At 48.0% G+C, this 27457-nt stretch overlaps 1 protein-coding gene and 1 pseudogene across 3 annotated transcripts in view; both read right to left on the bottom strand.

Moving 5' to 3' along the window:
- Itgae (integrin subunit alpha E) overlaps positions 1 to 27457 on the bottom strand; it is a 60965-nt gene that overhangs the window by 14506 nt on the left and 19002 nt on the right. For all 3 annotated transcript variants that reach the window (XM_021238132.2, XM_021238131.2, XM_021238130.2), the window contains exons 3-20: positions 18351 to 18442; positions 17106 to 17173; positions 16792 to 16909; positions 16446 to 16580; positions 15963 to 16078; positions 15200 to 15351; positions 14311 to 14464; positions 13678 to 13828; positions 13209 to 13276; positions 12291 to 12426; positions 11695 to 11837; positions 11242 to 11382; positions 10444 to 10668; positions 9664 to 9794; positions 8228 to 8358; positions 6895 to 7058; positions 5199 to 5327; positions 2998 to 3071 (exon numbers count right to left, since the gene is read on the bottom strand). In XM_021238132.2, coding sequence (XP_021093791.2) covers positions 2998 to 3071; positions 5199 to 5327; positions 6895 to 7058; positions 8228 to 8358; positions 9664 to 9794; positions 10444 to 10668; positions 11242 to 11382; positions 11695 to 11837; positions 12291 to 12426; positions 13209 to 13276; positions 13678 to 13828; positions 14311 to 14464; positions 15200 to 15351; positions 15963 to 16078; positions 16446 to 16580; positions 16792 to 16909; positions 17106 to 17173; positions 18351 to 18442 — 2328 coding nt within the window. The remainder of the gene's footprint in view (positions 1 to 2997; positions 3072 to 5198; positions 5328 to 6894; positions 7059 to 8227; positions 8359 to 9663; positions 9795 to 10443; positions 10669 to 11241; positions 11383 to 11694; positions 11838 to 12290; positions 12427 to 13208; positions 13277 to 13677; positions 13829 to 14310; positions 14465 to 15199; positions 15352 to 15962; positions 16079 to 16445; positions 16581 to 16791; positions 16910 to 17105; positions 17174 to 18350; positions 18443 to 27457) is intronic.
- Positions 22771 to 26154, bottom strand: LOC147823872 (elongin-C pseudogene; annotated as a pseudogene).

The following is a 27457-nucleotide window of genomic DNA, read 5'->3' on the forward strand; positions in this document are numbered from 1 at the left end:
TAGAGGAAGAAAAGGAATCAAGAGAGGCCAATTTGCCTGAAGTCTAGCATCCTCCCGAGTTGGGAGAGTTGAACTCAAATCCTCTTTCTACCACCACATCACTGTGGCCCTAGGTAAGGTTCTTCATGCCACATATTTATCCATTCTACAAATATTTATGGGACACTGTATATAAGTCAGGTGCTCCACACAGCACTGGAGAGCAGTATACACAAGCCACACACAATTCTGCCTTCTTACGAAGCCCTCCCTGCTTTGAGACAGGGTCTTGCTATGCAGTTTGGGCTTGCCTCCAACTCACTATATAGCCCAGGCTGGCCTTGAACTTGCTGAGAGCCTCCTGCCTCACCCTCCCGAGTGCTAGGATCACAGGTGTGCACCACCACACCCAGCAAAGCCCTCTTTCATGGCTTTAGCTTTCCCTCCTGCAAAAATCATTCAGGCCCATCTAACTAAAAAGCTGTGGTTCAAGACATGAGCCCACTCAGCAGACTGCCCACATGTTATGTTAACTACTTCTGAGATCTATGGGGTGACACAGTAACAATACAAAGGAAACTTTCAAACTATCTGAAATGTCCAAAGAAGAAATGTGCAGATATGGGAAGTAGTGTGGCTTGTGTTTTGTTGTTGCTTTTTTCTGGTTTGCATCTTATCACAGCCAGAAGAGCTAGAGGAAAAGATAGGGGGCAGATACAATTAGAGCCTTGCTGTTGGAAATCCTTCCAAGAGGTGATACAGGCCGGAAATACAACCTTAGTGGAGATGGAGGAAGGGTGAGGAGAGTCAGAGGTGTTAAGGCAATGGAGGAGGGGATTTAGTATTGAGTTTCCTGTTCAGGTGGCTCCCTGGTGTTACTCACTGAGGGAAAGAACACAAGGGGAAGACCCCAGGACGCAGGAGATGAGTTCAGTCTGGGAAACGAGAAGAGGTACCTCTAGGTCAATGAGACGGAAGTGCTGAATGCCTATTGGATATACTGCTTTAGGGCCCAAGAGTGAGATCTGAGCTGCATCAGAATATTTAACAGGGTTTCTTTTCTTCTTTTTGCTTTTTCTCGTATTTTTCCTTTCCCTTCTTTCCTTTCCCCAATCTCTCCACTTCCCCTTCCCCTTTGGACCTTCTTTCTTAATAGGGTTTCTTAACCTGAGGCTCAGGGACAGTTTCAGAGGTCCCAGAATACCAACATTTATGTATGCACATATAGTTTAGGGAGATGGGTCTGTACGTTTCATTGCTTTTTTAGGGGATCCCTGTCTGTAGAAAGGTAAAAAAATCACTGAGTCACTGGGACCCTGAGGATTGGGCTCAGTAATGCTTTTGAAATGGAAGCGCTTGCTTGCTATGTACACTAGGGGGCAATGCAGGACAAGCTGTGCATGCTGCATCTATTTCACGGGGAATTGACTGCCAGGATGCTTCTTAGCTACAATTAACTCCCTGTGGAAAGAGCTGTGACTACTTGTTAGTCAGGATTCTAAAGCACTGGAAGGTCTTGAATTGGGTCCTTAGTGATAGGCACCACTAAGCCATGCACATCTGAGATGCAAGACCTGCAAATATCTGAGAGGATTCAGGGGACAAATCCGTCCCCATAGATGGCTACTCCGGCCAAATAGCCCTCAGTATCATGACACACCCGTGGCACTAGTAGCCAGAAAGGCATTTGAAGACCATCAAATGTCCAAAATCGAACTCCCAATTCAGTTCAGTTCTTGGCAACTCCATAGTTCTGAAATTCAGAGTGTGGGAACACTCTTAGCCCGCCCAGAATGTACAGTGACGGAACTGGTCTGTCTGTGCTGTCTAGTACCACTGGTCAAACAAGGGTATTGAGCATTTGGAATGTGGCAGGGCCTATAAGGAACTAGTATTTTTGATTATGTTTCAGCTTAATTACTTTAAATGTAAATAGCCAAAAAAGATTGTGTCGGGCTGCATGCCCAGGCTGTGCTCTCTCTTCACTCCCCTCCTCCACTCTGCCCACAGACCCTATGGGCTTTCACTTTGTACTGTAACCACCTTCTTTGCTGTCACCCAGATCCAAGCCACCATCATCTCTCACAGGCATCATTGCAATAGTAATTACTATCTCCTTGCTTCTGCCTCTGCTCCTACAATCCATTCTCCACACATCAGCAGGGGCTACAGTGTTAAAATGCAAGATTATATCACCATGTGGTCTCCCTGTTCACAGTGAAAGCCCTTCTGAGGGCTGATGCAGCCCTGTTGGACTGCCCATATTACTCTTTCATCCCACTCTAGTCACCCCAAGTCACCCCACTGCAACCACACTGAGTCCTTGCCCTGTCTCCCACCTGCCAGGCAACCTCCCACCCCAGGGCATTTGTAGTTGCTCTTTCCTCAGACACCCAGATAGCTGCCTCCCCCACCTCCTTATATATGTGCCAAACATCAGCCTCCCTGACCTGATTTAAAGATTCATCCCCACCTGCAACACTCCCATCTTCCCTGCCTTATGCATTCCATGCTCAATATAGAATTTATTTATCTATTATCTTCTCCCCCCGAAAAGCACCAAAGGGGCTAGAATTTTTGTTTATGTTCTCCTGGAGGTTTTCCCAGTGCCTCCAGTGCTCAGCACAGAGATATTTGATGAATTATTATGAATTTGTCTAAGAGGTGAGCCAGAAAACAGGTTACCTCTAATGGAACTAGCCCTAGGAGTGAGGATCACTGGGTCATGAACAAAACATCATCCCGGATGTCAAGAGCTGGGTTTAAATCCACCAAATGATCACTGTGACCCTATTCAAAGGCCTCAGCTACTGTGTCTGCTTCCTGGTCTATAAAACGGAGACACAAATCTCTGTCTGGCCTCCCTCATATAGTGGCTCAGACAACAACCACAAAAGCCTTTGGAGGACCATGACAGGAGAGGAGAAGGAAGTGAGCAATGGATCCTGCTGAGAAGTTTGCCCGGGTAAATCTTCAGGAGTAAATTAACTGCAGAAACTATGGCATCACCCAACTCACTGAGACATGGCAGTGGCGAGCTGTAACTCAGCGATGCAAAACAGCTGATTCTTGCAGGCCTTCTCGTAGGGCAGCTGTAACAAGACAACAAGAGGTGAGGTCAGCCAAGGGGTCTTGACTTACCTGTGGCCCTGCCTTATGATCTTCTGCTTAGGACACCTCCCTGCTTACTCCGGAAGCTCCAGATAGTAGCAAAGGCTGGCAGGCTGGGATTGAGCCTACACAGCCAGGAGAGCTATGGCTGTGACATCCCTGGTTAGGCCCGCAACATGGACACATCCACAGTCAGGCTTCTGGCAAAGGTAAAAATAGGGTGGGTGTGGAATTGTGGAATGGTGCAAAGTCAGGCACACTCACGTCATGTGAATTAAACAGCAGCATTCACAAGCAGCTGGCTACTCCAAACACTTGGGGAGGAAAAACCTTTGTGAAGGAAAACATAACCCTTTCAAGTACGGGTGGGAATAGCTGGGGCAGGAGCCAAGGTCACCTGACCAAATATCAACAGGTCCACTCCTCGGATGTCCTCCACTCCCTGGCTGTGTTCTCGGTAGGTTACTATTTCCCTTGTAATCCTGAATACAAATAATAAAGGAATTCGAAAAAATCACAAGTGGTTCAATAGGCCTCTTCAAGATTTAAAAGTCCCAGTTTGAGTTGAAAAATCAAACATTCTAAAATAGGTGGGTCTATTTTTTTAATGAAGGAAACACAGTTATCTCCTTAGCTGGGGAGTCTCTGCCTGTGTCTCCCCAACAGCCAGTGATCCCCAAGGCAGCTTCTGTAGGGCTGTTTTTATTGTGGCCTGGGCTTGGAACAGGAGCCCAGAGCTTGAAAGGAGACTTTCTGCTTCCTGGAGAAGGGAGTCACAGTTTGCAGAAGACAGAGTGTGGAGCTCCATCTAACTGGGTCACCAGTTTTGTCCAGGGCTTTTTGGGTTTTTATATAGCCAAATAGCTTGTTCTCTTTCATCCAGTCCCAGTGAAAGGGAACAGGGTGAAGCCAGCCATCTAAATTCCCAGCGAGAACTCATTCTTCGGTAATAGCTATGTGGCCACACCAGATAATTTTTCTCATCCTTCTTTATGGATAGAATAAAAATATTTAAATCTCTTTCCCATACAACCATAGTAATAATTGATTAAGGTCAGACTGATAAATAAATATTAAACAATACATACATGATCTCAAAGCATCTCATGATAAAATATTTATATCAGTATTAATCTCCTGATTTTTATCATTGTGCTATGCTATGTTAGAGAATGCCTTTGTTTTAGGAAACATATACTGAAGTATTGGAAGTAAAGAGGTATAATATCTGTAATTTATTCTCAAATGAAAATTGTATAAACTCTTGGCATTTGCACGTCCGTGCGTGTGTGCATGCATGCGTGTGACAGGATCTTGCTATGTTGCCCAGCCTGGGCCCGAGTGATTTTCCTGACTCAGCCTCTTTTTTTTTTTTTGGTTCTGGGGATCGAACTCAGGTCCTTGCGCTTGCACAGCAAGCGGCGAAACCACTGAGCTAAATCCCCAGCCCACTCAGCCTCTTGAGTAACTGGAAGTACAGGTGCACCACTGCATCTGGCTCTGAATGATCACTGTGACTTTTTAATAAGTTAAATATTTCAAAGCCAAGTTTTTTAAAAAGAGAATATATATAATGAATGACAATCTGCTTATCACCAAAACTCTATGACATTAGTTTTCCCAGTCTTTTCTGAATCATCTAACTTGTTGAAGGTTTGAGAGGGCCAGACATACAACCTGCAGACCCCGACCAATGCCTGAATAGGCAGGTACACCAAAGGGCTCTCTCCCTTCAGCCCATGACAGGACAGCTCCAGTCCAGCCCTGCAAGGGACCCCCACCAGACTGTCCTCAGTTACACTCACTAAGTGAGCACCCAGTACACAATGTATTCACATGCTTCCTTAAATACATAGTGGGCATCTTAGTGAGCCATAAAGGAACAAGCTTTGGGGGATGGTTGGAGACCTATTACCTACCAGTGAGGCCCTACGCCAGGTAACACCATCTCAGGGACTCTCTTTCTTTCCCCATTTGTACAGTGATGAGCCTGACTCCTCTCTGAAGACCTTCCCTGCCAACTCTAGCCCTCTTTGAAGTCAGGGGAGCAGGTGCTTTTTGTTGGGGTGGCCCCTAGGAGTGTGGGCCCCAGCTGGGAACAGAGTCACCTGGAAGATCACAGAAGGCTCCATGTAAATGTCCAGGATGGGGTAGATGTGCCTCTCCCGTCCCTCAGGAGCCTGGAGCTCGTAGTTAATTTTGACAATGATGTTGGAGAAGCAGTCCTCCTCACAGAGCTGCGGGGTCACCGTGGAAGGTGGGGTCAGAGGTGAACATGGAGAGAAGATGACAAGAAGAGTACTTTCAACTTTTATATAGTCATTGAGAAATAAAAATCAGGCTGGGGATGTAGCTCAGTGGCACAGTGCCTGCCTGGCAAGAGAGAGGCCCTGAGTTCAATCGCCAGTACAAAAGAAAAGGGGGGGGGGAGGAAGAAAGAAAGGAAGAGAGAGAGAGAAAGGCAGAAAGAGAAAGAAAGAAAGAAAGAAAGAAAATCAAAGTGGTGATCAGAAGTCTTACACATCTTCCAGATAAGCCAGGCTGAAGGGCAAAGTTGCCAAGAGTTTGGGAAAAATTGCCCTTGGTCTGCCATGGCCTCAGGTCTTATAACTCCTTGTGGTTCTTACCCCAGTCACAAAGGGATTCTGGCCATCAAGGGTAAGAACTAGCTTGGACTTTATTTGGAAGGCAGTGAGAGTAGCAGGAGGGAAGAGTCATGGTCACATCTGAGTTTACAAAGATCATTCTCAAAGCAGCATGGAGGTTGTAGGAGAGAAGTAGAAACTGACAGCAAGGAGAGAGCTGAGGATCCCATTTGCTATGTTCTTTGTTCAAGTGAGCCTTTCTGCAGTGAGAACAGCTCTGAATACATGAAACCAAGTTAGCTTGATTCCCTGGTGGAAAATGTAATTATGCTTTTATTAAGGAAAGTCACAGATGTGCTCTTAAGCCAATTAACAATCACCTTGAAAGCAGACTTATAGTCAGAAGTCTAATTCATGAGCTTGTTTATGGGAATAAAGGATCCTTATAGGCCCAAAGTTCTAATTCATTTAAAGGTCTGAGTCCAAACAAATACATTTTTTCCACGTCTCTAGTTTGCCAGGAGAAAGCCATCCTAAATGATAACTTCTGTCTTTCTATTTCTACCTTTTAACTGCTTGATATTTTTGGATGTTGACTACCAGAAGGAACTTCAGCCACTGGTATCAAGTGAGATAAGACAACATAATAAACATTTCTGATTTACTACCAAGACAAACATCATTGATTGAAGTACCTGTGTTTTTGTCCAGCTTCTAGGAAGGTCAGAGATACAGTGTTCAATGTTCATAGATTTCTTTTTTTTCTTTTTTTTTTTTTAATGGTGCTGATGACCAGACCCAGAGCCTCCCATATGCAACGAACATGTGCTCTGCCACTGAACTACACTCCCAGCCCAGTCTCTTTCATTGTCATTTCTTTTTCTTTTTCTTTCTTTCTTTTTATACAGGGTCTCACTATGTAGTTCAGGCTGGCCTTGAACTCTCACTATGTAGTCTAGGCTGGCCTTGAACTCCCAGCAATCTCCTGCCTCAGCCTCCCAAGTGAGGGGATTACAGACATGCACCACCACGCCTAGCCTTCATTGTATTTTTGATGTAATTATCTACATCTCCCATGCCATTAGGGTTCTTGATTTGTTATGATTATTTTAGTCACCTCATGTGTATGTGTGGGTGTGTCTCCTATATGGTATGCACCTCAAATCTTTTCTCAGTATCACAGATCCCTTTGGACTCTTGTATCAATTCCTGCGCTCACCTCTCCCTCTGTGGAGACAAGCTGGAGGTGCTTGCAGAGGCGGGGCTCACTATTCCACTCTAGGCGGTGGTTCAGGCACTCCCTCGTGTCTGCACACTGAAGCCTTTTCCTCTGCTTCGCCACGTCCACACTCACCGTGAAGTTGAGGGCTGTCTCCCTGAGGCCTGGGGGTGAAGACCAGACCTTCCTGATGAGGCTGGGATGGGCAAGGCCCGGAAACAAGTTCCCAGCCTGCCCGGGCTCCTTGTGAGCCCCTCCTGAAAGTCCCCAAGTGGCCCCTTCCCTGGGGCACTTCCTTGAAAGTTTTTCATTTAAAGATCTGGGCCCTTGGGGGCCAGGATTTAGCTCAGTGGTTTCGCCACCTGCTGCACAAGCGCAAGGACCCGAGTTCGATCCCCGGTACCAAAAAAAAGATCTGGGCCCACACTCAGCGCAGCACAGCACATTCCCCGGGCTGAGCCTAGGGCTGAGTCTACCGTTGTTTGGGAAGAGTGATTGGGCAGGATGTTGGGATGGAGAGAGAAACGGGATAGAGAGAGAAACCATAGTGTAAAGCCTAAGCATAAGAGAGCAGGAAGCACCTCAGAGATCACACAGGTCAGCTCCCTTACTGTGCAGAACAGAAACCAGAGCCCAGAGTGGAAAGACACCTACCTGCCCAGCATCACAAAGCCCTCAGCAGGCTCTCTGTGCCTGGAATAGATAGGTCAGGCACTTCTGCCCTCAGGTTTGATAATGGTGCCCTGGGGACTGCTTTCGGGCCTGCAGTGAGCAGCAAGCCCACTTAGGGAATCTTACTGAGCAATTCAGCACTGAGGTACTGCTGAGAAATTGTTCTGGAGGGGAACTCCTGGGCTGGCAGGAGACACCAAGGCTGAGAGCCAAGCCCACCTCCCCTTCCTGGAAACAATCTCCCAGTGAGGGTCAGGTGAGGGGATGGGGAGGCCAGGCTTCCAGCAGGTTATCCAGTCCCACCCAGGCCCAGAGACATATGAAGAAGGGAAATAAATGTATCTCAGAAAGAGGACCCATTCTCAGTCAGAGATGGAGAAGGAGAAGAAGCTTCTTTCAGAAGGGCTTCTCACCAAAACTCCACCCCGCAACCCTAAGGAAGAGCTCCAAGGCCCCTCTCCCACTGAGGGTGCATGGGACATCAGACCCCCCGTTTCCTGGTGTAGTTCACATTTAATGGAACTTACTGACAAAAACGCTAGAAAAGTAATCTCAAGCACCAAGAGCTCACACGGCCCCCATCCCAGCCTCTTTCCCTGCCCCCTACAGAAGCCAGTGAGCAATGACCACAACAGCAGAGGGCCACTTGGCTGCCTGTTACCTGATTCAGCTGCCACAGTTGTGGAACTCATTTCAAAACACAAATGCCCGTACACGCTGTCGTTGAAGCCAATGGGCAGTGCACTAGGGGTGAAGGTCATGGACACCTTCAGGTGAACCACAGGTCGTGAGCTAAAAAAAACAGCAAAGAGGACCACAAGAAGTAACCACATGACTTGGGATCAGTGCTTGACTGCTTCATTCATGCATTCGATGAATATCTATGGAACATCTCCAATCTGCAGGGAGTTCTCTATGTCCTCAGGAGACAGTGGGGAAAGAGACAAGTCCCTGCTCTAACGGAAAAGCAGACCACAAGCAATACTATGTCCTGAAACTGCTATGATAAAAATTAAACAGGATAATGTGATAGAAATTGGGCTATGTAGGTTGGATGGTCAGGGATGTCCTGGCTGATGAAGAGGTACTAAAGTTGAAATCTGTTAACAAGAATGAGCCAGCTAAGTGAAGATCAGGGGGAAGAGCATTCTATGCAGAAACCACATCCATACAGCCGGGGATTTAGCTCAGTGGTGCTACCACCTACGCAAGGTCCTGAATTCGATCCCCTGTACCAAAAAAAAAAAAAGAAAGAAAGCACAGCCATACAAAGGGCCTGTGGCAGGAATGAGCTTGATTTATTGAGAAACATGAAGATCAGTGTGGCAGGAGCACAATTAGTGAGACAGAAGGTAGTAATAGGATATTGGAATTGGAGGGACAGCAGAGCTGGGTCACAGAGAGCCCTGTGGGTCATGGAGAGGAATTGGAATTTTGCTCTCAGTGGGAGCCATTGAGGGTTTCAGGCAGCGAGTGAAGGGACCACTGATTGCTAGGTGGAGAATGGAGGTCAGAGAGAGGAAGCAGGAAAGGCTCCCGTGGCAGTGGTCCTGCCCATTTGCCAAGACCAGAAGCCTGATAGGCAAGATTTGGGAGAAGGAAGGGTGAGTGAGAACCAGAGCTCCATTTCGGATTGAGGTGCCTGTGAGCAGCAGCCAAGATGGGTACAGAGTGGTAGCTTACTGGAGGAGCACCAGAGCCTTACTTCTAGCCATGGACTCAATTCATGTTAGGGTGAAGCACAAAGGCCCTAGTACTAATACTAATACTAATTCTACTAAAACAATAGCCATCTCTCAGAACTATGCTAAATACTCTACATATATTCCTTCTTATAATCCTCATAATTCTGTATACACAATTATTATTCCCCATTATGTATAAGGAAGTTAGGACTTAGCATTGAATAATCTGCCCAAAGACACTCTGGCAAATTAGAACTGAGCTCAAACTCAGACAGACAGACTCCAGAACCTGTGTCCTCAACAGTCACACTTCCTCCTTCCCTTGGTGCATGTTGTCCACATGGATCCCTCAAGAGCAGGGCAGGCAGGTGAGCTAGGGCCAGGGGTCCCAGGAGGCAGGGCAGATGCCTACCAGAGCACAGTTGCTCGGCCCAGTGTGGCCACAGTGATGTCAGCAAGGCCATCACCACTGAAATCTAAGCCACCAGCCACAGACACACCAAAGTAGTGGAGTCGTGAGTCAACGGAAGAGGCTCTGATCCACTGTAGAGGGAGAGACACAGGCGTGAGGTATGGAAGGGGGAGAAAAAGAAAAGCTCTTTCTCATTCTATTCAATTCAGCATCATCCCACCTTTTCACCCAAAGGAGCCCTTAACCTACAATCAGGAAGGATGGGAGGTTTCCCAGAGCAAGTGACACGTGAGTGGGGCCTGGAACTTGATGGAGAGATTGAGGGAACTGCCAGGGGCTAGGGCAGTGGGTGGGGTTGGGGGTGGGGAGAAGTTTCTGGAGGAAACAAGGCTTGATGTGAGGCCGGGGCCTCAGCAAAGGCTTTTCTGAATCAATGATGTCATCCGGGTTACATTTTAGAAATGCCAGTGAAGGCACAGGTGGAAGTTGGGCAGGACACGGGGAGCTGGGGCAGGGTGGGAGTCAGGGCAGGGATACCAAGGCCTGAGCTTGGATGGAGATGGTGGGGATGGAGAGGAGGGGCTGGATTTGAGAGAGAGCTAGAATCATTAGGACACGGGGCCTGACAGGCTGTGCAGGGTGACTTCTGTCCTCCCTTGGGACCCTCAACCACCAGAGGCCAGGCCAGCACTGAGGCCCAGAGTGGACATGGAGCTCAGTCTTCCTATCTGGGGGAGGTCAGGGCCCTAGAAGTGAGGCAGGAGAGAGTCCCACGGTCACCTGTGAGGGGCGGGCAGAGAGGCCATCCTGGTGTCCATTGTAGATGTACACACTGCCGAAGCTGCCCCCGTCATCCACATCCAAACCCTCCAGGGGAGCCCCAATGGCCACATCTGTGAACTTATCCTGATTGATATCCCCCACAGCTGCCACGGCAAAACCAAAGCGGGCACTAGAGAACCCAGGATACCCACTCAGCACGTGAGCCAACGAGAAGGAACCGTCCTGCAAAGCAAACCAGCAGCTCAGCCCTCAAGAAAGGCCTGCAGGGTGTCACATCATTGCCATCCAAAGAACACACTCATGAGCTTGTGATTCTATTCTGCAGTGAGTCTATGGCTTGGAAAGGTGCAGGACCTTCGCAAGGTCACACAGTGGGCTGGTAGCAAAGCTGAAGTCCTCCTGCCTGAAGGACAGGACCTTGAGGCTGCCCCCTGCACTCATACAAAGTCCTGAATGGGCAATTGGGAGGCTGGGCTCCAGGCATGGCTCTCTGCATCCTTGCTAGGTAAACTCACAAGTCTCAGCATCATGCAGACTCGCGAGCCTCAGCTTCCTCATCTGCAAGTGGGAGTGACAGCTACCTCCTCTAATTACTATGAGAACCAAGTAAAATTACAGACAGCACATCCTTCACCAACCACAAAGCTACGAGGGATGTTATCATAGACAACTGCCCTCGGGTGGGAGAGGGGCGGCCCTCTTCCCGGAGCACTCCCCATCACTGGCCCCTGCAGCCAGGCAGGGCTTCTGGCAGCCACAGCCTCGACAAGCTCACAGGGCCAGAGATTCTCCCACCTGCTCATGCAGACGGTACACGTAGACTCTGCCTTCTTCTCCATGGACGTGGTAGAACGGAGCAGCCACCAGCAAAAAGTCTGTGGTTCCATCCATATCGATGTCCACAGGGCACAGTTCGGAACCAAAGTAGGACCCCAACTACGGCCCAGGAGGAACTCAGCACATGGGCAGTGGCAGGGATCCCCCCTCCACCTCCTGAGCAAGGCTGACACCTGCTTATGCTCTTCCTGGGTCCCCAAAATGAGCTTGTTTCAAAGCAATTTGCTCATTAATGACATGGAATCATGTGAGCACCCTAGTGCTCACAATGGGGAACTACCTGGCAGACATGCAGAGCCACTGAGTTCGACCCAGGAGCCTGAGCTTTGCCCAACCAGGGTCCATCCCTTTCCCCAGGGCTGCTGGATCCCTGTCTGTAATAAGTGTGGGGGATGGGTCCCCAGCAGGTACCTGCTCTCCTTCCAGAACCCGAGAGGAGGTGGCCTCTCTGCTGTCCGGCTGGAGCTCAAACACGGCCCCACGTTGCCTGTACTGTGGAGCCCCCGATATGTAGGAGATGCCATGGGCCTTGTGTAGCACGGCCACTGAGTAACCTGGAGCAGGGTGGTATGACTGTAAATAGGTGCTCCCTAAGTTACTCCACTGAACCCCACCTTCCCAGCCAGGCCTTCAAAATCTAGTGATGCACTGTCACCAGTCACACACATGCCCCATCACACACATGTGCTACACATACATTACCATATATACTGCTTTGCTCAAAATACACTTGTTCACACACATTTCCTGCTTGCTCACAGGCACCCACTGTTATTAATGAAGAGACCTCATTCTCCCCTATACAGCTACCCAAGCCCACCCTGTGCCCACCCAGAATATTCAACCTCAGGGTCCCTAACTAGGGCCCATCCTGTGTGACCCATGTCACCAACCAGGACTTTCCTCTACCAGGAATCTCAATGTGTAGACCAACACATAACCTCAGCATACCAGTCTGGCCCCACCCTCACCCAGGTTGCCAGGTAGCCCACAGGCCCTGCCCTTACCCAGGTAGCTGTACTGTGCAGCTCCCATATCTGCTGGAGTCTGGTTTAGGAAGCAGCCCTGACGGCACTGCATGTTGTAGAGCAGTGCGCCCCCAGACCAGTTAAATGCCCCGACAGCACCGAGGAGCACCTGACCCTGCAGAGGACAAGAATGGGGCCAAATGAGAGGCTGGGATCCAGGTGCCAGGGCAGCACACCTTGCTGGAAGCAGGTGAGGTTCAGCAGCACGGCATAGCCTGGCCAGAGTTGCAGGCAGGAAGGTGGGATGCCAAACAGTGGGTCCCTGCCTTGTACCCATGACCAATCACGCCAGGTGTGTCTCCAGAAGTGGACCTGGGACTCGGATATTAAGCATTTTTTAAAGAATGATTAGCCTGACAGGGTGGCACTTTCCTAAAATCCCAGCACACTGGAAGGCTGGGGCAGGAGGATCACAAGTTCAAGCCTGGACATTAGTGAGACCGTCTCTAAAAAATAAAGGACTGACAGTGTAGCTTAGTGCAAAGGCCCTGGGTCAAATCTTCAATACTGAAAGAAAAAAAAAGAAAGAAAGAAAAGTCCGATTGAGCAAAATAGCATTCAAGTCCTTCTCTTTCACCGGAAGCCTCCTGGGTTGGTAACTGTGCTTCCATCAGGGTCAGGTGCCATATCTGTTTCTGGGAGCAGTAAGAAACTTGGTTGGCAAGCCAACCCAGGCCAAATCTTGGTTTACTTGAATGTCTAAGGGAAATGACCCAATCCTTAAGCACATACAACAAAATGACCTCCTGGAATAAGGGTGACCATTCCTTTGTCTGTCTCAGTGGTCCAGATCAGGGAGACCAAGCAGATGTGTTTCCCTTTACCCTTCAGAGGCATCGCCACAGGGCCCTGCACTGTGATCCCTGGAATTCCTGTCTGGGCTGTGTGGCCACAAACCTCATCCAGGATCTGGGCGCTGAAGCCAGTCTGTGCCAGTTGGTAGCGGAGGGCCTCTCCCACGGTGCCTGCAAGCCAAGAAGCCCAGTGAGACACTGCCACATTGAGGGGTGGATGTTTGGTGTAAGGAGAAGAGCACCCAGCTGAGAGTGGAGTTTGGATTGTGTTTTAGCAACTACTGGCTGAGTAGACTTGGGTGGTTCACTCCCTTTTTCGGGGCCCCAGTTTCCACATCTGTGAGTCCTAGGAGGAAGAATTATGCCCCAGCTGTCCTTGTTTCTCCAGCACCAGCTCAGTTCACCAGAGCTTCGTGGAGATTATGAGAGAAGAGGAGGGCTGAGAATACTATTGTCTCTACAGAAAAGACCAGCAAAGGCTTGGGTGGGTGGCACAGGGTGCTGGAACAGCAGGCTGGAGCCTGCTGCTGGATGCTGAGAGGCTGCCACATGGCCCAGGCCTGGACCCTCACCTTCTGTGTGGATGATGTTCTGCTGCAGCTTACTCAGCAGCCCGTTTAGCGCTGCGTAGTTGGTCACCTTGAAGGCATGGGTCTCACTAGGGGTCGAGGCGATGAGCTTCAGTTCTGCTTCAGTCTTAACTTTCTGGAACGCATTTCCAACCTGCATGGGGGCCCCCAGGCGGTGGGTGCTCCGGAGCCTGCCTCCCTCCTTTTCCCTTCCTTCCCTGCTCTCCGTTCTCCCCACTACTCTCCAAACAAAAATCCAGTTTTGCTAAACCACGTGCTTTTCCCCCAGCAACACACATGCTGCTCCCTGTGGCCACAGAGCCCTCTCCTGCCTCCCCTGGGACCTAGGCCAGCCACTCCTGTTGGTCTGCCAAGCTCAGCTCAGGACCACCTTCTCCAGGAAGCTTCCTTCGGGCTCTCCCCATCACACAGGCCAGGAAGCTGTGACCGCAACTCGGAAGTGAGCCTTCCTTAGGGAGACCCATAGGGAGCACCAGACATGGGGACCAGGAGACAGGAAAGAGGGTTTGTGATTAGAGAGGGTTTGGCCACACTACTTCCAGAAGCCCCTCTGGAAGGTCCTCTCCATCCAGGCTGTGCAGGGTCAGGAGCCGTCTGCCTGCACCTGGCTCTTACCCCAATGGCAAAGCGCTCTACATCCTGCATCTCTGCTGAGTTGATGACGGTTGTGAGGTTGAGGGGGTCACCAAATATGTCACCGTCCGTGAGCACCACCATGACCTTGGATGCCTTTTTTCTGGAGCCACGGCTTGGAGTGAAGATGTGGTCTCTAAGTAGGAGAGGGAATGAAGAGAACTTTGCCAGAGGGATGCCTGTGCTCTGGCGGAGATTTTATCCACTGTCCCGTTTTAGAATTGGAAAGGATTAACAAGCCCTCCCCCAAAATGGAGAGCAAAGGCACAGAGAAGGATGGCGATACCCCTGTGTCACACAGCGAGACATCTGCCACACAGATATTCCAGCTCCTCACCTGATACTGACAGAATGGGGCTAGACATTGTTTAAGGCTATCTTTTAGGTGTGTGGGGGAATAGTGCTGATGTAAAAATAGGGGGTAAAACTCACAGAGCACTTGCTATGTGCCAAGTGCTGTCATAAACATTGTGTGTATTTAAACAAAATCTGCGAGGCAAGGACTAACATCCTCATGTTAAAAGTGGGAGGGCCGGGGATTTAGCTCAGTGGTTCCGCTGCCTGCCTCGCAAGCACAAGGACCTGAGCTCAATCCCCAGTACCAAAAAAAAAAAAAAAAAAAAAAAAAAAAAAGATCAGTGAAGTGGGAAACAAGCAGAGAGACCTGGTGACTTGCCCAAGGTCACACACATACAAGCTCGAGCCAGATGTGAACCCGGGCAGCATGTCTGCACTCTGCTGTACTGTGCCAGAGGAAGTCCCTGGAGAGCTTCTACAGGACACTCCCTCTTCTCTCAGATCTGTTTAGCCACCTCCTCCAGGCATGATGCCCCCAAGCCCTGGTAGGGCTGCCAGTCAGTATCCCACTCACAGGACGTGCTGCATGGCTGAGGCAGTCTTGGTGACATTCCCCACTTGAGTGATGTTCTGGACCCTGGCAAGTGAGGCACTCACATCCTGGCTGTCTCGAAGGTCAAACTCAGTCTGGATCACTTCTCCATACTGCACCAGGGCAAAGCTGCACTGGAGGGGAGGGACAGGAGGAGGAGGTTGGCAGAGTTGCCCTGCCCAAGGCCGCCCCTGCCCCAAGATAGCTCCCCCTGGCAGCGCTGAGAGAATCAGCTTGTCTACCTTGTCCCCAGGCAGAAGGAGAAGCTAAGGCAGAGGGAAATCTCCACTCAAGTAGGGGTGGTGGAGAGTGTTAGAGTCATGGCCCCAGTGAATCAGATTTCTTCCTGAATCTACTCCCTCGGTAGGCCCCTCCGTGCTGACTATGGCACTGACCATGTGACTTGCTTTGGCCAGTGAGACACTGGAAAATGCTTGCATTGCCTTGACCTCTTGGGATGCTGCTGCCATGAAATGGTTGGGCTGGCCTGCCTGAGACACATGACCCAGACAAGTGAGTGAGGCTATCTCAGACCATTTAGTGCCACTCAAGCAACCAACCAGATGTCTGCAGCTGCAGGGTAACTCCAGGCAAGACCCACAAAAGAGCCCCTCAATTGCGCCCAGCCCAAATATCTGATCCACAGAACCACAAGCAAATAAAATGGTGGTTATTTTGAAGTTGCTTGTTACTCAGAAAAAGATAGGTGATGGACTCTATGAGACCAGCCCTAAGGAAAACTCACCTCAAAACATTTGTCATAGAACTTCTCCATCATGTTAGAGATGAATTCTTTGGCTCTCTGGAAGTCTGGAGGATCAATGCTTCCTGAGCCATCCAAGACAATGGCGATCTCAGTGCCTGACCAAGACAGCAGAGCAGGCCAGAGTGGGCAAGGGGTTTGGGCAGGAGTGAGGGCAAGACATCCTGCCTTGCAGCAGGGCACACACCAATGCTCATTTCAGAGGAGAAACCATGGAAGGTCTCAAGAGTGAAGCTCTTGATTCAGAGGCAAAGAGAAAGCTAGAACCTGCTTGGGCTCTGACTTGCTATATGAATCCTGCCATGAATCCCACTCTTGGGGTCTCAGTTTCCCCACCTGTAAGATGGAGGTACAGAGGGACTGGCCAGCCACTGCCCACCCCCCTCTTCCAGATGGGCACACCACACCTCTGGAGGCTGCCAGCTGGGAGGCAGCTCTGGGAACCCCACATCTTTCCCTTCTCACCAGCTTCCTCCTCTTCCTCCTCTTCCTCCAGAGCCCTTGACTTCCTGGCTCCATTCTCCTCCTGCCCTGTACTTCCTCTTCTGTTCCTGTTGCAGTTACCAGCATCCACATATGCATCCGGAGCCAGGAGATTTTCTTTAAGAAATGCACAGGGAGGAGCTTGAGTCAGAAGGCTGCACGGTCCCCCAAGACAAGCTCACATTTAGATCTGTGATGATTCCTTTCACAAAGCACATTGAGTCTGCCTCAGTGTCTCTCTGCCTCTGCTGTGGCCTGGTACCTCTCCTTGGAGACCCAAAGGGATCTCTTTAGAGCTTCCCAAGGCCAGAGAGCTTCCATTCCTTACCAAGGTCAAAGAAGCTGGCCTGGGCCCAGGGCCGCAAGTCAGGGGTCAGCAGGCTGCAGGCACCTGTGAGTTCTAAGCTGAGGCTGTGGGGCCGCCGGGCCTGCACCTGAATGCATATCTGGGGAGAGAGGAAGGAGGGGAGCAGAAAGGCTGGGTCAGCCCCATGTGCCCTAGTCACAGCCACACTGTCACCTCTATCCCAGAACTCAGTGGCTCAACTAGGAAGGGGACACCAGAACAGCTAGCTCACCCCTCGCCAGGAGAGGAGTCAGTTCTGGGATCAAAGCCAAGGTCCCCTTCCCATGCTTACTCACCAAGACACCATGGTGGTTCCGGACAACTGTCACTCCCTGGTACCTCCCCTTTGGGATGGGGACATGCTCTGAAACAGTTCAACAAGCAAAGAGGGAGGAACCCTGAGAGGCAAGGTCTGAGCACACAGGGCAGTCATGATCAGGGCCTCCTAAGCAGCCTCCAGGAGCTGGAGTTGGGGGCTTCCTGGGCAGGCCTGAACATAGCCAGGAAACAGAGCCTAGCCCCTGCCTCATTTACTCATTCAGCAAATGTCTGCTCGGTTTCTGGCCTAGTAACTGGTGGGAGAGGAGACCCAGAAATGATTACAGCCTGGGGCTTTTCCTCATGAGGCTCCTGGTCTGGAGAGGGGGCAGGAGGGTAGAAAAGCACAACTGGTGGGTGTGTATACCACCAAGGAAGTGTGCAAGACACCGAAGTTCTGCTGAATGGACCGTATACACTTCAGGTTTGAAGACCCTGGGGAATCTTCTACCCCACAACCCTTAAACAGAAGCAGGAGCTCCGCACTACCTCCCACTGGGCCTCAGGACACTGTCTTTTGAGCCACAGAATCCTCCAGCCCCAGCGTGTACACAAGACTGTGTACTTGTCTGGGCAGAAAATCTGCAGAGCCCAGCGCCTCTCACTGAGACAAAGGCTCTACTCACACAGACAGGGGTTGTCAGTATGTGGCTGATAAGTTGGACTGAATGGGATGGGTAGATCTGGTTAGTGAGTGAATCAAGTTCATGCCTCATTCGAGAGGCACATATTACATGCCAGGCCCCATGCTAGACACTGGGAAGGCCACAGTTAGATGGGGACAAGTGGGGTTGAACTCCACTGAGGTGTAAGGAATTGTGTTGGGTTACACTGGGGTTTGGAATCAGCCTGAGTGAGGTTTGCATCTACAGTGCCACCAACTCTAGAGGTGTGACCTTAGTCATACTGGGAAGCAAAGCACTTAACTTCTCTGACTATAACTTCCTCTCCTCTAAAACACATGATTTTGAGGATAAAAGTAAATGAAACACTTGGCAGAGTGCCTGGCACACGGCAAACACTCGATAAATTTTAGGCATGGCTTCTGTTATAGGATTGCCTCAGGAGAGGTGAGGACCAAGGCTGGAGGGATGGCTTGAGCACTGGTATGGAAGGAAGGCTCACTGAGGGGGGCTGGAACCCAGGAGTAAATGGACTGGGATGAGTGTGATCCCCAGAAAGAGGGTCCTGGGGAGCACTTCCTAGAGTTGGGACTGACTTACCTACAGGTTGGCAAGCGATTGCATCCTGGGTGAGGGAGCATCGATGTAGGGGTGCTGAGGTCCTGTTGATTCTAGGACTGGTGACCAGGAGCCTGAGTGGTAGGGCAGAGAGCAAGACAGAGCTGGCCGAGGGCTGCCTGTCCCCCCGCTGCCTGCTCAGACACAGTCTTCCCATCTCAGGTCCACAGACTGGCTATCTGGTGCTGTGGAGACAGCCCAGACACGGGAAAGGCAGGCAGATTCTGAGCTCAGGACCACAGCCTCAGCATTATGGGGACCTGTAGCCCACCCCACAGAGAAGGGGGATTCTCTTGGTAAGTAAAATCTCTGTTCTCTTGTGGGGATGGGGGATGGGAGCCCCAGGGGCCACCAGCGTCATAGTTGGTTCTTTGGAGGCAGTGCTGGCTTCCTGAGAGTCACTCAGAATTCAGTGATAATATTTTCCTATCAGAAATAGAGATTGTGATTCCTGACTGCAAGCATCTTATCTCCCACCCCAAGCCCAGCCTCACCAGTCTCACTATCCACGTTGTTCCCCAGGCAGGACTGCCCTGTGCTGGGCAGTGTAGCAGGGCAGGCAGAGAAGGGGACCTGAGGCTTGGCTTGGAAACAGTGAACCACAAATATCCAAAGCCTTCATGTTGGGGGCAGCAGGAAGCTGGGGAGGACTTCATAAGGGGAAGTACGTGATCAGTCTGTGCTTTTGAAAGGTCACAATGTGGCTGGGGTGGGTTGAGGACAGACTAGAAAGTATAGCATGAGGGACAGAAATGAAATGTGTTCTCCACTTCCTCAATTCCCATCACTCTACATTTTTTTTTTTTTTTTTTGGTACCGGGGATTGAACTCTGGCCCCTGTGCTTGCAAGGCAGGCGGTGAAACCACTGAGCTAAATCTCTGGCCCTGTACATTTTTTAAATTATGAAATATAATATTTGCATAGTTTTCAGAATAGCACATCCAACCTGTGTGTATGCATCCACCCACCCACCCCAAGCTGACACCGCTCTTGTCAAGTCCTTATGTCTCAGATTGCCAAACCCAATGCACCTTTCTGCCCTCATCTTCCTCATCCTCTCAGCAGCCCTGGACATGAGTGGCCATCTCCTCCAGGACACACAGGACACACTTTTTTCCTGATATCCCCTACTCCCTCATTTTTCCTCCCCAGACTCCTTCGCTGGCTCCTTCACTGTCTGACCTACAGATGCCACCAGGGTTCTGGGCTTGGTCCCTGGCTTCCCAGCCAGCACCTTCTCCCTAGTCTCCCTTCCAATCCCACTGCTACAATAGGTCCGTCAATGCTTAACTTCCTACTTTTACATCTGTGACCCTGTCAGAGACCAGCCGGTAGAGGCTTATTGAGCAGAATAACGACCCCCAAGAGGTCCATGTCCTAATTGCTAGAATCTGTGAATATGTCACCTTCTATATGGCAATACAGATCTTGAGATGGAGACATGACCAGGTGGGTGCAATGCAATTACAAAGGTCCTTATAAGAGGAGAAGCAGGGGGGTCAGAGTCAGAGAAAGATCTGAAGATATGATGCTGCAGGCTTTAGAGTTGAACAAAGGGATCATGAGTCAAGGAATGTGGGTAGCATCTAGAAACGGTAAAAAGAAAAAAAAAAGGGCCTGGGATTTAGCTGAGTGGTTCTGCCGCCTGCCTTGCAAGCACAAGGTCACTCATTTGATCCCTGGTACAAAAAAAAAAAAAATTTAATAATTCTCCCCTAGAACCTCCAGAAGAAACACAGTCCCACTGACACCCTGATTGCAGCCCAATTGGCCCTATTTCAGACTTCTGATCTCCAGAGCTATCAGTTCTTGTGGTGTTGCAAGTCATTAAAGTTGTGGTAGCCTGTTACAGCAGCAATAGGAAATGAATACAATAGCCCATGGCCCGACAGAACCAGAACTCCAAAGCAGAGCACATGCTCCCATCCTCCACATTCCAGCTGGGACCAACTGGGAACTCATTTGCCTTTTCACTCATTCTTATGTCCAGTCCATTGTCAACCTTATTGGTTCCTTCTCCCATTACCCCAACAGACCATCTCCTCCCACTGTCTCCCCTGCCATTTCCTTGACCACCATCTTTTTTTAAAAAACCTTTCCATCAATACAGATTGTATTAACATGCCATTTGCTGCAAATATACAGGTTTGCCTAGTCTTTTGTCTCAGGTTTTTTTGGGGTTTTTTTGGTACCAGGGATCGAACTCGGGTCCTTGAGCTTGTGAGGCAGGCAGCAGAACCACTGAGCTAAATCCCCGGCCCCTTTTGTCTCAGTTTTAATGTCCTAAACTTAAGGTTACTTCTCGATCCAACACATAAAGAAACCTACAAATATTAGTCAGTTAGACTTTATTTCTAGTTATCACCTTTTGAAATTATCATTTTTGTTTATAATTGATATTTTTGCTACCGAGTAGCAAACTGTTATTTTTGTTTTTTGTTTTGTGCCTGCCACAGAACAAACATCCCTAGCCTCATGATATAATTCTTACACTTGATAATCTTCTATACTAAAGTACCTATCAGTATGTCTTAAGAACTTTCTAAAAATATGCAACTTATATGAACTGCTTTTAATTAGCTGGAAAGTATTCGGTTTTCTAAGAGGAAATTACTACCTTTGTTTATTTATTTTCAGAAAAAGCTCATCTCTATTAAGCCGGTTTTTGTTGTTGTTTTGAGGGTTGTTTGTTTGTTTTGGTTTTGGGGGGTGCTGGGAATCAAACTCAGGTCCTCATACTTCCCAGGCAGGTGCTGTTCCCTTGAGCTACATCCTTGGCTCCAGTTTTGAGGTTTTTGGAAGTACTGGGGATAGAACCCAGGAGTGCTCTACCACAGAGCTTCATTCTCAGCCTTTTTGGTTTTTACTTCTTATATTTTCTGTTTTGAGAGAGTCTTAAAAAGTTGCCCAAATTGGCTGCAACCTTGTGATCCTCCCGAGTAGCTGAGGTTACAGGTGTGTGTGCTACTGCAACCAGCTTAAGCTCCTTTTAGTGAGAAATAAGCTGAAGATTTAAATATATAGATGTTATAATGACAGCTTTGTTCTAAGACAGAGACAACACTAAATTCAACTCCAATGCATCTTTTCCCATGTCTAAATAGAGATGTTCTGTCATAGTTTTTCAAATTTTTTTTTGTTTTTAATGTAAAAGCTGAATGAGGGCCAGGGATATAGTTCAGTGGCACAGGGCCTGCCTGGCAAGCACAAGGCCCTGAGTTTGATTCCAGGTACCAAATAAATAAATAAATAAATAAATAAATAAATAAATAAATAAATTTTTTAAACCTGAGGGACTTCCTTATATGAGTTTGATTTCAGAGCACCCACCACTTATGGTTCTACATTTATTGGAACTTATTTTAATTTTTAGAAGATAATTCATGTACTATAAAGTACATTATAAAACTTTCATTGCACCTGTCCATGTTTTTCTATTTTGCAACATTTCAGTTGGGTAAAAGAAGACTAGAATTTCTTGCTTTTAAGATTTAGATAAAAGCTCATAGTGAGTGTTTTAATACATATTTAAAGAAGAAGTATATTCAAAAGGGACCAGGAGGGAAGAATGAAAATTATAAAGGGAGCTTTATAGTAAAATGAAAATACAGCACGTTGGGTTGCCCAAAATGCACAATACACAGAATTCTTAAATCATGTAGTTTACCTGCTGACCATGTGGCTACAGTTTAGACAGTTATAGCCCCCAAAATTGTTCCTAATAACCTTCTAAAATTGCTTTTAAATTAAGTTCTTAAATTGTAGCAATAAACAAAGCACAATACACTTAAACAATACTGCAGTTTATTAAAAAACACATTTAAGAAAAACTTTTATTCTTTGAGAGTTATAAAAAATGTTTGGACTAAGTTATAAACATGTTCATCATGTAACTGAATAACTCTAGTAATGCTATCAGCAGCTATAAGATCAGAATTTTAAAAAAAAATACTAAAAACAAAAATACTTAGCCCCATTATTTACCTTTAGAACATATTAATTTATGCCTACATTTCAGAATTTTCTATATCATCATTGTTCTAATTTTAAAAGTTACATCCAAAGATAAGGCAAAACCACCTACGAATTGGCATATCTGTTCTTTTCTGTTTGTGAAAAATGTCCTTAATTTTTAAAATAAATTTTATTTTATCCTATCCCCCCACCCCCCACCCCCACCCCGCCAAGCCTCCTCCCTTCCATATAGTATAAAAGTTTTGGAAAATGTCCTTAATTTACTGATGTGGTAAACTAATTTCAACTCTGATTGCTATGCAAAAAACAAAAGATAATCTGGTTTGCAATTAACTTTACAGTTCAATTGCATACAGGCAACATGCTATATACAAAAAATTATTAACTGAACTACAAGTTTTAAACACTGAAAAATTAACCATTTATTAAAATTTATTTTATTTAACAATCTAGGAAGTTCACAGCCATCAGCATTTCTGATACTATTTCAGGTGCGATGGGAAATTCAGGAATCTTGGTGGAGCTGTTAGTGTAGTGAACCTTGTAGGTAAAATACATGCACACTTTCAAAAGCACTTGTGAAAGGATCTCTCTAAATATCTCTCATTGGTTTTGTTTTCAGCAAACTGACCTGGGCCACTCAACGTGGCTTTTATTGTTCCTGACGTTAGTGCATGTTCTCTTTTTACAATAGATTCATGACCATCCCCAGTGTGACATACATAGCATCAGGGCCTTCACAGCCGCCATAGGTTTCCTCCTCACCATCCATTATGTTCTTATATAATTCTACTTTGGTTCTGTAGGAACTTTAGTAGTTTCCTGATTTGATTTCTGCAGAGGCACTCAGGATCTGAGGCAGCACTCCATCCTGGGCTTTGTAGTTTTTCTGTTATTTGCCTCTTGTGGCTTTTTTTTTTCTTTTATTTACTGGTATACTATATACCAAGTCACACCCTTGCTTCAACAGCCTCCCATGCACTTAGAAAACAAGTTTAAAGCCCTGGGCTGTGTACAATCTGGACCAGACCACCCCCTCTCAAACCTCCCCTCTCCTAGACAGCCTTTCCTGCTCTTTTCCTGCCTTGGGCTCCACCTTGCTCTTCCTGCTGCTTGGATCCCTCTCTGCCACAGTCTGCTCACTCTCCTTCCTGCCCCTCCCTTAACTGTCACCTCCTCGTTGAATGCTTTCTCTAACCAGCCTGGCCTCACAACCCAGTTACATGGCTTCATCACTAGTTTTATTTCCTTCTCAGAACTTCTCACCACCCGATAGTATCTTGTTTGTTTACCTGCTTATTACCAGGCTCCCCCACTAATCAGTGTATTCCCCACAGGCTTCCTTCAGCTGTTCCCCACGGAATTCCCAGGGCCTGGCCCACTTCTGGGTACAGAGCAAAAGCTCAGTAAATATTTGCTGCATGGCTTGAATGACAACCTAGGTAACCGCTGAGGGGCTGATCTGGGGTAGAGCAGATAGGTGGAAGGCTAGGTGCAGCTAAGCCCCCAAATTAGGTCACTGCTCAGCAGCCCTGCTTCTCTTCCCAGAAACCCCAGCCTATACCTTGGCCCTGGCCCTGCACCTTGCTCCCTGTCTCTGCTCTCCACCCTTTCACCCTCCAGGGCCAGGGATCTCCAGGTTTGTTGACTGAGTGACTGAAAAAACAACTTCACACTGGCTGACCAGCAGTGATCGAAGACCAACCATCCACTGACAGCCCCAGGGACCCTGTTCCATGCTGGGCTGGGTGCAGCCCTGGCACCTTGTCCATCTCCTCCTTCTCCCAGGTATAGCATGTCCCTTTTCTGAGTCCATTCCCAGATCTCCTAGGGGAGGCCTGCATATGTCGCACTCCACCACCCAGCAGCAGACAAAGCCCAGAATGCTGGCAGCTCTGATCCATTATGAGCTAGGGAGAAACTGCATGAGAACGAGAGAGAAGTATGTCATCCTCGCACATTTGGGGGCCCTGCTTGTTTCTCTTTCTAAGCCCTGGGAAAGCCAACTGGTACATTTCTGGCCCCACAGTGGGTTCGTGGTCTCAGACTCCATCATCTGCAGCAGGAACCCAGAAGGGCCTCCGCCAACCACATCCTTGGCATGTGCAAATCTAAGTCCTCTCTGCATCAACATGTGTTCAGGAGCCCTCTGTGTACCAGAGGCTTCAAACAAACACCCCTCATCTACCTTGGCCCTTGGGCTCTGAGGGTCAGGGCAGTAAAGTACTCAGGACCTGGAGCTGGGAGGGACTCACTGGAGTAATGGTGGTAGGGAAATGGACAGGAGATGGTGGCAAATCACTTAAGCTAATTCCCCCTCACGCACACCACACAGTTTGGAGCACTGAAGGCTGAGCCAAGCCATAACCTGTGACTCAGCAATTTCACTCCCGAGTCCAATAAAAATAAGCACATTCACTGTCAAAGTGCCCAAGGAAACCACCCAGATGCCCACCATCAGTACCATTCACGGCGTGAAAAATTCCAGCAACAAGCATGAGCATTAGGCAACACCATGAATTAAATTCCTAGACCTTATTCTGAGCAAGAGAATCCAGGCAGAGTACTTACAGTACACCTCATTTACATTGGGCTCAAAACCAGGCAGAACTAATCTACAGAGACAAAAGTCTGAACTAATCTACAGAGACAAAGTCTGAAGGTCACTGTGGGCGGAAATGTGTCTAGAGCGGAGCTTGGCGTTTCCGGGGGCTTCTGTGCAGCTGCCACTGTCCTCTCAATCTGAACACTGCTCACACAGGCAGCCCACCTTATGATATTCACTGAGGTGCATGCTTATAACGTATGCATTTTGTGAATACCATGTCAGTAAAATTTTAACAAAACAAAGCACAATAAATATCAACACCCTCCCCCAAATCCCTATATTATGGATTGAACCCAAGGCCTTCAAACAGAGCTGTATCCCCAACCCTTTTTTTATTTTTAATTTTGAAACAGTTCTCATGAAATCACTAAGTTGCCCAGACTGGGAAACATTGACTTTTAGTTCATCTTCCTGTAGCCCAAATCCTGACAGCATTCTCAGCTTCAAACTCTCCTGGAGAACGAGGCCTCCCCCTTCTCCCTGATCTCATCTCCATCTCCCTCAGGGTTTTTCAGGCCACCTCCAGGCTTAGACCAAGCCATTCTACTGGACGACTTCCCTTTCCATTCTTCTCATGCCAGATCTCACATGTCCCATACACACACACACACACACACACACACACACACACACACACACACCCTGGAATAGACGCTGAAGAACACACCTGGCTCTGCTTCCGGCTCTGACAGGCTATCTGACTCACGAGCCCAGGAGCTCTGTGATGGCAGTGGCCTCGTCTCCTTCACTATCTTGTTTTCCAGCCTTTGCTTGGTGCTGAGATGCTCCACAAATACTTGCTGAATGAATGAATGAGTGAGTGAATTGGGTCTGCCTTTACCATTTAAATCTACTGATTAAATCAACCGAGCAAGCCTCGGGCCCAACCCCTGACGCAGTTTTTGTTTTTCTAGGAATGCAGGCTGGGCCAAGAGCGGACGCATAACCCCAGCATGGAAAGAGCATGTTCATCTCTAGCAGTTGAGATTTTATGATCTATGAAACATTTATATTATTAGGAGACACCCACTATTTTCAACCTTAATACTGGCTTTTCAGTTAGAGCTCTTAGTTGTGAGCAACAGAAATTTACTACTGATAATATAAGCAACCAATTAAACTCTAATGGCTACAAGACTTTTCGCTGTAAGATGAGGAAACCTGGGTCCAGGAAGGGATCCAAGACTGCTTGGGTGGAAGAATCACGGTCCACATCTCAGGGCCTACCCACTGGTCACCCACCCTCCACCAACCAGAGCTGCTCTGCTCAGAACCTTGAGCGGCTCACCCGGCTCTCTCCCAAAGGACCCTTGACTCACTGAGTAGAAGGTAAAGCCTTAACTGCTGACCAGAAACTGAGCACCAAAAGTGGGATGGGGAAGGAAGTGGCCTGGGGCAGGGCCAGAGCCTGATTCGGTGGCAGGGCAAACAGAAAATGAGCCTATCATGAAAAAGAGGGAGGGGATACAGAGGAAGAATGGCTGGTTTATATTAGACTAAAAAGATATAACAACAATATGCGATACGGGAACCATGACCCAATCCTGGCTTTAAAACACACAGCTCTAAAAATCACTTTGATAATAGCAGAAGAAACTGAAATAGTTCCAGATACTACCAACCTCACTCCACAGCTTCTCCTAAGCCCAGCCATGCCCCTAAATAAGGGTACCACCATCGTCACCTTCTGGTAAAAGACTTATTGACTCATTGTATCCTTGTCTATGTCCCCAGGCAACACTGAAGCTCCCTGATCCTAGGGTGTTTTACTTGCCTTGTTTGATGCTTCATCCCCAGAGCCTGGCACATATTAGGTGCTCCATAAATATTTGTTAACTGAATGACCACTGTATATGTCATTCCACAACTTGCATTTTCCATCTCACAGTGTTTTGAGATTGATCTGGATTAATAACCATTACACAAGTCTTGTTCATTTGACCTGCTTTTGGTATTGCATCGCATGCTTCACACTTTATTTTTTCCCAATGATGAGTATTTCTAGTCTTCCACTTTAATAAACAATGTTACAATCAGCATTTTTACATGTGAGAGGGCTGGGCATGGAGCTCAGCAGTAGAGGGTGTACCTAGCACCCAAGTGGCCCTGGGTTCAATCCCCAGCATCACAGAAAAAAACAAGTATGGTATTTCATTTTTTTTGGATGTTACTGTGAAAGGAGTTGTTTCTCCAGTTGCTCTCTCAGTGAGTCTGTTATTCATGTAAAGGAAGGATATTGATTTTTGTGTGTTGACCTTGTATCCAGCTACTCCACTGAATTTGGTTATTAAGTCTAGAAGACTTTTGGTGGAGTTCTTGGGGTCTTAGAGTATCTGTCATCTGCAAATAATGGCAATTTAACTTCTTCATTCCCTATCTTTATTCCTTTTATTTCTTTCTCTTGTCTAATTGCTGTGGCAAATGTTTCCAGAATTATATTGAACAGGAGTGGTGATAATGGACATCCCTGTCTCTTGCTCCTGATTTTAGTATGAAGGATTTCCA

This window comes from Heterocephalus glaber, unplaced genomic scaffold, assembly GCF_053883595.1.
Source record: "Heterocephalus glaber isolate CG9 unplaced genomic scaffold, H.glaber_assembly_v1.0 deba00001564, whole genome shotgun sequence".
NCBI lineage: Eukaryota > Metazoa > Chordata > Mammalia > Rodentia > Bathyergidae > Heterocephalus > Heterocephalus glaber.